This window comes from Canis lupus, chromosome 17 (genome assembly GCF_011100685.1).
Source record: "Canis lupus familiaris isolate Mischka breed German Shepherd chromosome 17, alternate assembly UU_Cfam_GSD_1.0, whole genome shotgun sequence".
NCBI lineage: Eukaryota > Metazoa > Chordata > Mammalia > Carnivora > Canidae > Canis > Canis lupus.
Window position 1 is genome coordinate 19151897 of NC_049238.1, and position 14177 is coordinate 19166073.

General features: G+C 38.1%; 1 protein-coding gene across 5 annotated transcripts in view; it reads left to right on the plus strand.

The window, feature by feature from the left end:
* NCOA1 (nuclear receptor coactivator 1) overlaps positions 1 to 14177 on the plus strand; it is a 243507-nt gene that overhangs the window by 211700 nt on the left and 17630 nt on the right. For all 5 annotated transcript variants that reach the window (XM_038560934.1, XM_038560932.1, XM_038560933.1 and 2 more), the window contains exons 17-18: positions 2882 to 2983; positions 5149 to 5551. In XM_038560934.1, coding sequence (XP_038416862.1) covers positions 2882 to 2983; positions 5149 to 5551 — 505 coding nt within the window. The remainder of the gene's footprint in view (positions 1 to 2881; positions 2984 to 5148; positions 5552 to 14177) is intronic.

Genomic DNA, 14177 nt, shown 5'->3' on the forward strand with positions numbered 1-14177 from the left:
TCTTAAACACAATGTGTGTGTTTTATATGTGTAGGCTGAGTTTCTAGTGTTCCACTGGACACAAACCCCACATTTCCTCTTATAATGCAAGCCTTTTGACCTGGCCTTTATAGACTTTTGAATTTATGTCCCCAGCTCTGAGGATTCCTGACCTCTCTTCTCACACTGACCAAAAGTCAAGATTTCCAAGGAGTTAAAGAATACAGTGATCCTTTTGGGAAGACTTCCTTGGAAGAATAGAACTTGATCTGCTTGCTAGATAATGGGTAGCATTTTAGTAATCAAAGAGGCAGGTCAGAGTGAGATAACTGTACACAGTGTTAGGTTGTACACAGAGAGAGTGAGAGGAGAGGAAAAGGAAAAGAATTATTTTAAGAGCATAAATAGATCCATTTTTCTTTAATGGAAAGTGCTTGTAGATTACTGGTATTTAGAATAATTTCTTCTGCTTCTAAAAATAGCTTGTTTGTTTTCTAAGGTTGTGATTTATTTCCTAAGGTTATTTTCTCATTTTTACTACTTCTCAAGCATCTTTCCTCTGTCCTCACCCATTTCATTAACACATCATCTCGCAATTTAAAGAATATATAAAATTGTAAGTTTGGAAACCCAACTCCCGCTCCCCTGGCAATGTTAACTTCTCTTTATCGCTATGTTTAATGTATTTTCCCCTGTCTGCATTGCCTTGTCTTCTGTTTATAGACTTACTGTACTTTCTGCCTCAAGTTAGCTCTATCATCCTTCTTGCCACCCGGCATTCTCATCTTTCAAGTCCCATTGAGCACACTCGTGTTCTTGGTCCCTGCTTTCATGCTCTAGGCTAAGTGTTGTGAATGTCTCTGGAAATGCAAGTATAACACTTATTGGTGGCGCCCTTCTGTATTGGCCTCTGACACTGAACAGAAATTCCCAGAGGACAGAGATTTGCTCACCTCTGTAGCCTTCAAACTTTATGTAGTATCTTGCATACACTTAATTTTTTGATAAATCTTTGTAAAATTAATGGCTTTTTTAAACTACTGTCTGTGGTCTGTTAGAATTTAAGAAGTACGTAGATTTTTTTTTACTTAAGAATCCCTTTGACTTTTAAAACTATAATGTTCGGGATCCCTGGGTGGTTCAGTGGTTTAGCGCCTGCCTTTGGCCCAGGGTGTGATCCTGGAGACCCAGGATCAAGTCCACATCGGGCTCCCTGCATGGAGCCTGCTTCTCCCTCTGCCTGTCTCTGCCTGCCCCCCCCCCCCGTCTCTCATGAATAAATAAATAAAATCTTTAAAAAGTAAATAAAGAAAAATTAAAACTATAGTGTTTGAATCTCCATTTTTAAGGTGATTCCAAATGTTTTATCCTATGCCACAAATGCCTGAAACTTTTCATTTTTAAGTTTATATTACAGTGAGCTTTTCCTGCCAAAATAGTTTGCTTTCTGATCTAACTGGAGTCAGAAAATTAATGAAACCAGAATTAAGAATTGAGCTGTTTAGAGATAGAAGATGTAATTACTGTTCACAGCAGTTTGGATTCTCTTATAAAACTTTCAGTCTTTCTAGTTTATATCTCATATTAAAATATATTAAATATACTAAAATATAAAATATGTTAAAATATATGGATAATATTTAACATTTTATCTTATAAAGTACCATATAAACACAAAATAGTATTGATATTGTTTTTATTATCTCTCTGAACAGTTTATTCACATCAATTTATTGAGCAAGAAATTCTGTAAGCTCTAGAGTGTTTATCAGGAAATATCACTTCTCACGTTGTTTGTTTTATTACCTGATGAAGTTAAGGCATGTCTATGACCTGAAACCCTAAGCTTGATACAGACACCATCTTCCAAACTAGTGTTCCAAACAAGATTGTATTTATCTAGGAGATAAATGTTAATGGCTAGATGTCAGGAAAAAAAGGCTCATGAAAACAAGTTGCATAGTATATCCCCTTCTTGAAGATCCACAGTGTGCTTTGGCCAATTAAAGGCTCAGAATTACTGCAGTAAAGAAATCTGTTTCACCTTGTGTAACCCATCATTTCCAATACTTAATACAGCACAGCATGCTATTTTCCTGGCACATCTATTAATATCCTGCAGAACAGTGTTCTTTAGAACACCAATTTGGGAAGTGCTGGTCTGAAGTAATTACTTCTTCTAGTTAAATAAATAGCCTATTTTCTCAAACCATTTGTTACTTACATAATTCTCTCCAGCGAATAAAATCATGTTGGATTTCCCCAAATATGTACTCATCTGACAGCTTCCAAGTGAGAAGTACCTCAACTTTTCCATTCATCTTCCAGACCTTTGTAGAATGTGCCCTATTGTATACTTACTTTTATATTCACGATAGTCTAAGATGTGGGGCTGATGTTTCTTTTCTCGCCATTATTGTATTTATCTGAAATAACTGAGTATTAGCATGATTTTTAGAGTGTGATATGTGAGGGTGCCAGAGTGGCTCAGTTGGTTAAGTGTCTGATTCTTGATCTCAGCCCAGGTCTTATTCTCAGGGTCATGGGTTCAAGCTTCACATTGGGGTCCATGCTTGGTGTGGAACCTATCTAAAAAAATAAAAGTACAATATATGTATGTACATGTGTATATACCTATATGCATATGCACACACACACACATATATGCACATGTGTATGGATTCTGCTTTTAAATGCTCTGTCCTATTTCGTATTCTGTAGGCAGGAAATATTTGAGAAGTGTTAGGAACTGCTAACCTTTTGGCAAATAAACATGGGAAATAATAAACCTGTAATACTAAAACTTGTTAATAATTAGTAAAAAGTTTGTGTTACTCTATAAGAGCCAAAGTATATGTTTATATGTAGAAATATGATATTCCATTGTTCCTTTTTTCTTTAGTTGATCCACCAAAATCGCCAAGCTATCTTGAACCAGTTTGCAGCAAACGCTCCTGTTGGCATCAATATGAGATCAGGCATGCAGCAGCAAATTACACCTCAGGTAATATGAGAAAACCAGACATTGTTAGTACTTCTCTAACCCAAGTTGTGTTTCTTAAAGTGTTGACTTGAGTTTCCAAAATGGTCTGTGAATTGATCTTCTAAGGTAGTAACACAGCTCTTTTTTAGAATGAATTTATAATCAACTTGTGATACCCCTTCCTGATATTTGATCTAAAGCCAAGGGTCCTTTTCATTTTATTGGTATTGTTGTCATTGCTATTAGATACCAGGTGAATCAGTATAATACTCTTACTGCTATCCTGAAAAGGACCAGTAATAAGATGCCTAGGTAAGAAACTATGTGAATGGTACCTGAAACCTGATCAAAACCCAGTCACATTGCTGAGTTATCTTAACTACCTTGTGTTCTCTCTTCAGTCTGAGCAACAGTATTGTCTGTTTTTTGTATATTTTAACAAACCTTGTACATGAACCCAGGGCCATTGGAACTTTTTTTTAAAGATTTTATTTATTTATTCATGAGAGACACACAGGGAAAGGCAGAGACATAGGCAGAGGGAGAAGCAGGCTCCCTGTGGGGAGCCTAATATGGGACTCGATTCCAGGGCCCCGGAACCACAACCTGATCCAAGGGCAGACGCTCAACCACTGAGCCACCCAGGCGCCACCCCCCTTGAACTTTAAACATAAAAAACTGGGTAGCCTTCTAAGACTTGTCTAATACTCACTCCCTGCTTAATTTCTACTCATAGCTTAGTATTTTTGCTTCAACCACTTTTTCATGTTTTCTTAACCAAGGTGACACAGAAATTTGAGAGATGAGGAATTTTAGACAGGACTCACAAAAAAACTTTTCTTTTCTCCATAAAATGTACCTAGATGGATTCGAGGCAAATACAGGAAGCCAACTGTAACCAAAAGGATAAATATTGACAGAAACTACTGTTAATGGGACACCTCCGTGGCTCATCGGTTAAGCATACAGCTCTTGGTTTCAGCTCAGGTCATGATCTCGGAGTCCTGGGATTGAGCCCCATGTTAGGCTTCTCTCTCCCTTTCCTAGCCCCACTCCCGCTTACTCTCTCTCTTTCTAAAGAAAAGAAAAAAGCGAAATGAAACTACTGTTAAGCAGCAGATATTGGCATCTTCATGGATCCATACTTGGGTTTCCCTGTCTTAAAAATCTCTGTGATTGGCTCATGCAAGGGAAATTAGGTCATAAGGAAACAAGACCTCACTTTTGTCATTCACATAAAGATGATTTCTATTAAAAAGTTATATGTCACATTTTCGTTTAGATTGGACTATATCTACTTGGCAAGTATAATTTTAAAGGAGCTATATACTTTGATCAGTTCCTCAATATGAATTGAAATTTTCTGAGAAAGGCTTTATTGATACGCCATGTTGCTTTACAAGTTACACCAAAAAGTGATTGTAATCTAATTTTACTGCTGCTTTTGTCATTCTTAGTATTTTAGCTATTAAAACACATACTGTAATGCCTGGAGTAGTCTTTACTGCAACAGTGATATAAAAATAGATGGTTCCGGGGCCCCTGGGTAGCTCAGTCATTTAAGCATCTGACTCAGGTCATGATCTCAGGGTTGTGGGATCAAGCCCTGTATCTAGCCGTGCACTTAGCAGGGAGTCTGCTTCTCTCCCTCTCTTTCCCTCTCCCTCTGCCCGTCCCCTTGCTCATGCTCTCTCTTTCTAAAAGAAATCTTTTTTTAAAAAAATATAGCTGGTTCCATTTATTTCTGTTTATTATTTTGTTTATAATTATTTTTTCAAGTAACAATTTGTTTGGCATTGGATCCTGGATTTCTGATTCTTCCTTTTTAAATGGTATTTGTAGGTTTTTCTAATTGTGAAGATAATGCGTGTTCATTATAAATGATTTGGAAAATGCAGGAAAGTATATTGAAGAAAATTAAGATCAACTATAATCACATTTTATTCATTTAAGTAAAGTGGAATCAATGATATCAATGAGAAAAGGGGGAAACTAAGAAACAGTAAATTTTGGGGAAATGAAAAAAAAGTCTCCTAACAACCTAATGTCTGATAAGATTGAAGTCATAGTGATAATTGCTACGTATTTTGTTGCCCCAAGCTACTAGGCTTTATCCTGTAAGCTTTCCAAAATAGGTGGCAATGATAACAATATTAATAAGTGAGGATTTATTTTCTCCTTTGCAGCCACCCCTGAATGCCCAAATGTTGGCACAACGCCAGCGGGAGTTGTACAGCCAGCAGCACCGACAGAGACAGCTAATTCAGCAGCAAAGAGCCATGCTGATGAGGCAGCAAAGCTTTGGAAACAACCTCCCTCCCTCATCTGGACTGCCAGTTCAAATGGGGAACCCCCGTCTTCCTCAGGGTGCTCCGCAGCAATTTCCCTACCCACCAAGCTATGGTACAAACCCAGGAACCCCACCTGCTTCAACCAGCCCATTTTCACAACTGGCGGCAAATCCTGAGTCAACCTTGGCCAACCGCAACAGCATGGTGAACAGAGGCATGGCAGGAAACATGGGAGGACAATTTGGCACTGGAATCAATCCTCAGATGCAGCAAAATGTCTTCCAGTATCCAGGATCAGGTATGAGGATTGCACTCTGTCCTCCATCATAAGTATACAGGTTTGTGTGTGTCTTAGTGCACTAACAGTGAGGCAATGTACTGAAGAGAAAAGATGCTGTCATGGGAGTCAGGAGATCGGGCTCCAGACTTCTCTCTTGCCAGTTAATGGGTAAGTGGTCTGAGGCTTACCACTCACTGATAGCTGAGATGATTAATTAGAAAATCTAGAAGGACTTGTCTGATTCTAAAATTTTGAGCATTTTATCTACAGAGTATATTCTCTTACTTTCTTACTTTCTGTCATGGATCCCTATAAGAATCTCATGAAAGTCCACTTCAGACAATGGGTTGAAGTACATTAACTCAAAATGTGCATACAGTTTTTTCATTATGTTGAACGCTTTGTTTTCGATAGTTAATATAGGGATAATCCAGCTTTACAGAGTCTCAGCACTCCTACCTGCTTAAGTTGTAAGCTATTCCTCGGCAATATCAGGAACTTCCAGAGGTTGTTTTTCTTTTTAATCTTTTGTTTGCATTGTCTCTGTTCCATTTTCTTTGTCCTAGGTGATGATATCCTTTTAAATTTTGCTTCTATCACTTTCGGATTTTAATGGGTAGTGATAATAAAGCACATTTGATTAATCCATGATGTTTAATCAAATTTTGTTGCAAAATTAATGGCAGATTCCTGGGGGAAAAATTGAAATAAATCCCTTCATTTTATAAGTCAAAGAAAAAGGAAATTATAAGACTGCCCAAAAACGAATTTCCATGAGAAGCCTGCTATTTGACTTAAATAAAATGTTGAGGTTATATAGAGATTTTTTACATAGCAATACACTTATCAACTTTGACAGCCAAATCAATTTAGACTTTCATTCTGGTGGCAACAAGTGCTAAAATCTTTGACTATTAAATTAAGTTATCTAGGGAGACTTGTGTCAGACAGCACCAGAATTCTCTAAGACCTTTTACACAAAATTATGTCAATCAGTTCCTTTGTCCTCAAGACAATGAAGTCATCTTTGGCTGGTTTATATCACTGACTCTATCTGTATGGCAAGAAAAGGGTTATAAATCCATATTGTAATTATAATATTGTCTGAACCTTTTGAAGGCCACTTTCATGTGTCTTACCATTTTCTGTATGCAGAGAACTGGACAAGGCTTTTTCACTTTATTCTAGCCTGCAGAAGTACTTCCTCCAAAATTAGAATACTTATTTAGTTACCTGGTTCTCTGTTCCTCTTCCAAAATGGCAACTTAGCCCAGACAGCAGATATAATCTTAGTAGCATTCAGAATATTGATTACAAAGGCTTAAATCAAAAGGTTTATCTCATTCATTGGCAAAAAAGAAGTAGCTGTGAGTAAGCCAAACATTAGTAAATTGCCCAAGGATTCTTTTCTCTTAAAAAAATAAAAATAAAAACAATACTTCTGTCCATTTTCAGTCATGTTCTCTTCTCTGGAGAGCCAAGAATTTCCTGTCCTGCTCTTGTTTCTTGACAAAGCCACCTAGAAAAGCAGTACTTGAGAACCCGATTTCCAGTGGAGTTGACAAGATTTCTTTCAGAGTTGTGGGTCTAGTCTTTGATCTGTTGCCATGTCAGTGTACATACACAATGATTGAGATCATGAGTGGGTGGAGCTTACTTCTTCTCTAGGCAGCATAACTGGATGTGTTGCTACCCATAGTATGCACTCGATCTGGTACCTGGATTTTTCTTCTAGTCCAAATTTAGATTAACAGAAAATACTTTTCACAAAATAAGAATTCATCATTGATGAAGTCAGCATTCCTATTACAAACAAAACCTAGAAGCTGGGTGCAATGAAAAGAGTAATTGTTTCATCCAGTTACAAATTGAAATAAAATGACAGAGCTTGTAGTTCTTCCATGAACTACTTCAAAATAATAGGGGGAGAAGTTGTCAGTTTTTCTAGAGAGCAAAAGAACATTTAAAGAGGCAGTGTTGGGGATCCCTGGGTGGCTAAGCGGTTTGGCACCTGCCTTCTACTCAGGGCGTGATCTTGGGGTCCCGGGATCGAGTCCCACATCGGGCTCCCTGCATGGAGCCTGCTTCTGTCTTTGCCTCTCTCTCTCTGTCTCTCTCATGAATAAATAAATAAAGTCTTTTAAAAAATTAAAAAATAAAAATAAAGAGGCAGTGTTTTTAATTTCTTCCATTAATCTAAGTTATAAACTCATTCCAACATTATCAACAACCTGGTAGGTTTCTGTCAGTACAAATTCAAGTTCTGGAGAAGTTTCAACTTTTGTAAATGAAGTTTTATTGTAACACAGTCATCCTCATTAGTTTATGTATTATCGTATGAGGTTGGCTTCATACATGGAGTTCGGTTGTACTAGAAACCTTATGGTCTGCAGAATCAAAAATAATTGCTATCTGGCCCTTTCCACAAAAAATTTGTTGTGTTAATTGATCATAGTAAAACCAAAGGTTGAATTTATTAACTTAGCTTTAGTCCTTTGCTTTGGTATCTTTTAGCTTAGTAGAGGCCCAAAGTAAATGAAACATGTAGGTAATAGTAATGGCAGTTTGCTTTCTTTTATTTCTTAAGATCAAAACTTTTTCTAGATTATCAGGCCATAATGATGAGTGCACATGAACAGAATTAGACATTTAAACTTGTTTTAGAGATGTCTGAGTGGCTCAGCAGTTAAGCACGTCTGCCTTTGGCTCAGAGCGTGATCCTGGAGTCCCGGGGTTGAGTCCCACATTGGGCTCCTGCATGGGGCCTGCTTCTCCCTCTACCTATGTCTCTGCCTCTCTCTTTCTGTATGTCTCATGAAATAAATGAAATATTTTAAAAAATAATAATAAAATTTATTTTATACCAAGGTGATATTTAAAGTAAATATGATGGAAATTTTTACAAAATTTTGTACCCATTTCATGAATTTCTTAAAGCCAATCTGTAGCTCCCTCTTCTGTGAACTACAGTAAACATGCTACTCCACCCATTCTTCTTAAGTAATCTCTTCTACTCCTGTGTCTTCAGTGACCTCTTCATGCTGATGATTCTCTTATGTAGCTCTAACCAGATCATATAGTTCTTGTTTGCAGCTGCCTCATGACAGGCATACTTGAATTTTCTTTCCACTAGCATCCCCAATGCAACTTGTCCAAAGTTAGACTCCTCATTCCACTTCCCCTTCTCTCCAGTTCTCATTGTCCCAGCTGTAAAAACTTCTCAAGTTCCAAGAAAGAGTACATAACTTGCTCTCTTTTCTTACTAGGCCTTGTAATCCTGTATCCTCTGTCTCAAACCAATATCTTTTGTTCAACTGCCTCATTCCTGTTCCTCCTCTCTGAAGTGTCTCCTCTGGGAAGCCTTCCCTGACCACTCCCAATCATAAGCACTTACCACCCTGTCTTACAGACACTTGCTTACCTAGCTGCCTTACTTTTTAAATAGCAAGTTCCTTGACTGAGCCAACTGTGACTTTTTTAGTTTCTCTATTGCTTAGCACAGTGGTCTGGCAGGGAGAGTAGATGTTCAATGAATCTCCAAAGAAGTAAATGAATGGAAGGATGAATCTCGGTTCTAGTTGCTGCTGCCAAATGGCTGTGATGCTATTTATGGCCCATTAGGGAGACTTAGCATAGTCTAGGCAAAGATAGAATCATAGAAATTTTAAACCGGAAGGGACTAGATTGTCTGGTCCAAGAAATCCAAGGTCCAATGTGGTGGCAGAACCCAGACCAAAACTCTGATTCTTGCAATTCATTATTCACAAGGTGGTTCTTTCTACTAAAAGTAGGTCATCTGATAAGGAAAACAATTAGAATGTGAGATGAGTCCAAAAAGAAATGTCAAAAAGTATGCTGATATACATGCAATCTCTTATTTACTGTTTAACTTCAAATCCACAGAATAATGTCCAGAATATGTTTTCTTTTCTACCCTCACATATTTTTCTGAAAGAAATTACTTCATTAATAAGGCTAAAAATGCATTAGGAACAGACAAGTACTTTTCAAAGATCACAACCAAAACAGTTATAATTTAGAGTGCATGCAAAGATGGTCAACATATAAATGAAGATGATGGGGGAAAAAAACCCATCTTCTAGAGTACTAAATGAAAAAAATTAGTTTCTCCATATGTTCTAAGTCAAAATTATTAGAGATTAAATTACAGATGGAGGAAGCAAAAAAGAGAAAATATGTAGCTTTATTTATATAATCTTTTTTTATAATAAATTAATTTTTTATTGGTGTTCAATTTGCCAACATACAGAATAACACCCAGTGCTCATCCTGTCAAGTGCCCCCCTCAGTGCCCGTCACCCATTCACCCTCACCCCCCGCCCTCCTCCCCTTCCACCACCCCTAGTTCATTTCCCAGAGTTAGGAGTCTTTATGTTCTGTCTCCCTTTCTGATATTTCCTACCCATTTCTTCTCCCTTCCCTTCTATTCCCTTTCACTATTATTTATATTCCCCAAATAAATGAGAACATATAATGTTTGTCGTTATCCGATTGACTTATTTCACTCAGCATAATACCCTCCAGTTCCATCCACGTTGAAGCAAATGGTGGGTATTTGTCATTTCTAATGGCTGAGTAATATTCCATTGTATACACAAACCACATCTTCTTTATCCATTCATCTTTCCATGGACACCGAGGCTCCTTCCACAGTTTGGCTACTGTGGACATTGCTGCTAGAAACATCGGGGTACAGGTGTCCCGGCGTTTCATTGCATCTGTGTCTTTGGGGTAAATCCCCAACAGTGCAATTGCTGGGTCATAGGGCAGATCTATTTTTAACTCTTTGAGGAACCTCCACACAGTTTTCCAGAGTTGCTGCACCAGTTCACATTCCCACCAACAGTGTAAGAGGGTTCCTTACATCCTCTCCAACATTTGTGGTTTCCTGCCTTGTGAATTTTCCCCATTCTCACTGGTGTGAGGTGGTATCTCATTGTGGTTTTGATTTGTATTTCCCTGATGGCAAGTGATGCAAAGCATCTTCTCATGTGTGTGTTGGCCATGTCTATGTCTTCCTCTGTGAGATTTCTGTTCATGTCTTTTGCCCATTTCATGATTGGATTGTTTGTTTCTTTGGTGTTGAGTTTAAGAAGTTCTTTATAGATCTTGGAAACTAGCCCTTTATCTGATACATCATTTGCAAATATCCTCTCCCATTCTGTAGGTTGTCTTTTAGTTTTATTGACTGTATCCTTTGCTGTGCAAAAGCTTCTTATCTTGATGAAGTCCCAATAGTTCATTTTTGCTTTTATTTCTTTTGCCTTTGTGGATGTATCTTGCAAGAAGTTACTGTGGCCAAGTTCAAAAAGGGTGTTGCCTGTGTTCTCCTCTAGGATTTTGTTGGAATCTTGTCTCACATTTAGATCTTTCATCCATTTTGAGTTTATCTTTGTGTATGGTGAAAGAGAGTGGTCTAGTTTCATTCTTCTGCATGTGGCTGTCCAATTTTCCCAGCACCATTTATTGAAGAGACTGTCTTTCTTCCAGTGGATAGTCTTTCCTCCTTTATCGAATATTAGTTGACCATAAAGTTGAGGGTCCACTTCTGGATTCTCTATTCTGTTCCATTGATCTATGTGTCTGTTTTTGTGCCAGTACCACACTGTCTTGATGACCACAGCTTTGTAGTACAACCTGAAATCTGGCATTGTGATGCTATTTATATAATCTTTAGCAAGAAAAGAAGTAGTTAAATATTTAATAAAAGAAAAAACTGGGATCCCTGGGTGGCGCAGCGGTTTAGCGCCTGCCTTTGGCCCAGGGCGTGATCCTGAAGACCCGGGATCGAATCCCACGTCAGGCTCCCGGTGCATGGAGCCTGCTTCTCCCTCTGCCTGTGTCTCTGCCTCTCTCTCTCTCTGTGACTATCATAAATAAATAAAAAAAATTTATAAAAAAAAACTATAGAAAGTCACTCAACTTTCATTGAAAATTTAAAATATTTTAAAAATTGTAGTCTACCCAAAAAGCAAAAGTGAATGAATTAGCTACATCTCTTACCAGATTAACCACACAAAAAAGAAAAGTTGTAATAACAATGGCAGAACACAGAATATGCAATTATATTTATAAAGAGACGTTAAGGACATAGAAACATGCTTATGATACAATCATCAGGGAAAGAAGCAGGTCACAAAATTGTGCAAGGTTTTATAAAGTAAGATTTGAAGGAATTATACTAAATTATGGGTAATCAAATTATGATATTCTTTTTCTCCTCACCTTTATAACTCTCTGTACTTCAAGAGTATTTAACTATGAAATGTATTTTGTCAGGAAAAAAAATATGAAGTGTTAGCATAACAGAAATCATAAAAAAGAGATCCATTTTTACTTCTAAAATGTTATGGACTTGCACTTTTGGCTAAGTTGGAGTAACAGGAACCAGATTTATTCTCATCTGAAACAAACAAAAAATAAAAATATGTTGAACTACAGTTTTAGAAATCATTCAGACCATGCTGCATGGAGAGGGAGTCCAAAAGGAACTGGTGGTTTCCCTGAGTTGAGCCCATGGAGCTGGGAGTCCAGGGAAGCCAAGGCAACTAGAGGTCTCAGGGAATAGGACCAGAGAAAAGAGAGTCATAAAGGGAGGTCTGCAGGGATGTGCACAGGGTCCCACTCAGGTTTTGTGTGTGTTTGTATGTGTGCATGTGTGTATGTGTGTGCAAGCCAAGGCCAGGGAAAACCACCTGGAAAAATTACAGGGAACGGTCTGCAAAGTTCACACAGGGCCAACTTCTCTTCCCACTAGTCAGAATAGAAAACTTCATGACTCATGGGGTGTCAAGTAAAATACTCAGAAGGATTTTGTCTCAGTAGCAGGCAAAATAAACCATAAACTCTGCTCTTTTCTCTTGATTGCAAGACCCCAAAGAATTAAACTGTCTCCATGTCACCTAACTACAACCCAGACAAAGGTTGAAAATATTTGAAGGACTTTAGGGGCACCTAGGTAGCTCAGTCAGTTAAGCATTCAACTCTTAATTTTGGCTCAGGTCATGATCTCAGGATTGTGAAATGGTGCCCTGCATTGAGCCCCATGTCTGGCTCCATGCTGGACATGGGGCCTGCTTAAGACTCTTTAAATCCCACCACCCCCAGTCATGTGCACTTGCTCTCTCTTTCTCTCTTGGGGCGGGAAGGGGGAAGTGTATACATATACATATGTATGTGTGTGTGTGTGTGTGTGTGTGTGTATATATATATATATATATATTTTTTTTTTTTTTTAAGGGCTGTAAGATTCCAGCACCTAACAAGATAGAATTCACAAGGTCTGGGATCAGTCTTTTTAATTACCAGGAATGCAAAGATGCAGGATAATAAAACCAATAATGAGGAGAAAAATCTGTCATCAAAACCCAACCCAGAGGGCAGCCCGGTGGCTTAGCGGTTTAGTGCCGCCTTTGGCCCAGGGCTGATCGTGGAGATCCGGGATTGAGTCCCATGTCAGGCTCCCTGCAGGGAGCCTACTTCTCCCTCTTCCTGTGTCTCTGCCTCTCTCTCTGTGTCTCTCATGAATAAAATCTTTAAAAAAAAAAAAACCAACCCAGAAATCATACAAGTAACAAAATGAGTAGACAGGACATTGAGACAATTATAAATTATACATTTATTTCATATGTTCAAAAAGCTAGAAAAGCTTGAACAGGGGGATCCCTTGGTGGCGCAGCGGGTTGGCGCCTGCCTTTGGCCCAGGACGCGATCCTGGAGACCCGGGATCGAGTCCCACATCGGGCTCCCAGTGCATGGAGCCTGCTTCTCCTTCTGCCTGTGTCTCTGCCTCTCTCTCTCTCTCCGTGTGACTATCATGAATAAATAAATTAAAAAAAAAAAAGAAAAGAAAAGCTTGAACATATTAAGTAAAGGACAATATAAATAAAACCAAACCAAACTTTTGGAGGCAAAAAGTACAATGTCTGAGATGAAAAATGTACTAGATGGAATGAGGTGATTAGATATTACAAAAGAAAATATTAGTGAACTTGAAGGTATAATAGTGGAAGCTGTACAAAGTGAAATCATATAAAGACTGAAAAGACGGCAAATTCACTCCAAATTGATCTTATAATTCAGAGCAATCAAAATGTCAGTATGCTTTTTGAAGAAATTGACAAGCTTCTCCTATAATTTATATGGAAATGCAGAGTACCCAGAATAGCCAAGACAGTTTTGAAAAAGAAAAGCCAAGTTGGATGACTGTCAAGTTTCAAATATTACCATAAAGTCACATCAGCCAAGACAATATAGTATTAGTACAAGTGTGGACATGCAGATCACTGCAACAGCCTAAAAATCCAGAAGTAAACTGTTAATGTTAGAGTCAGTTGATTTTTAACATGATTATATCAATAGCTGCTAGTCATCAATCCTGCATAGAAAGGGACAAACTACCAATAAATGCTACAGAATGGTTGAACCTCAGAAACATTATCAAATTGAAAGAAGCTAGACCCATAAGACCTCATATGATTACATTTAAGTGACATTGCCCCCAAAGGGCACATCTGTAGAGACAGCAGATCAGTGGTTGCCTAAGGCTGGAGGTAAGAGACAGAATTGATTGCAGACAAGTCCAGAGGGATGGTGAGGGTGATGACAGTGTCCAGACCGCACT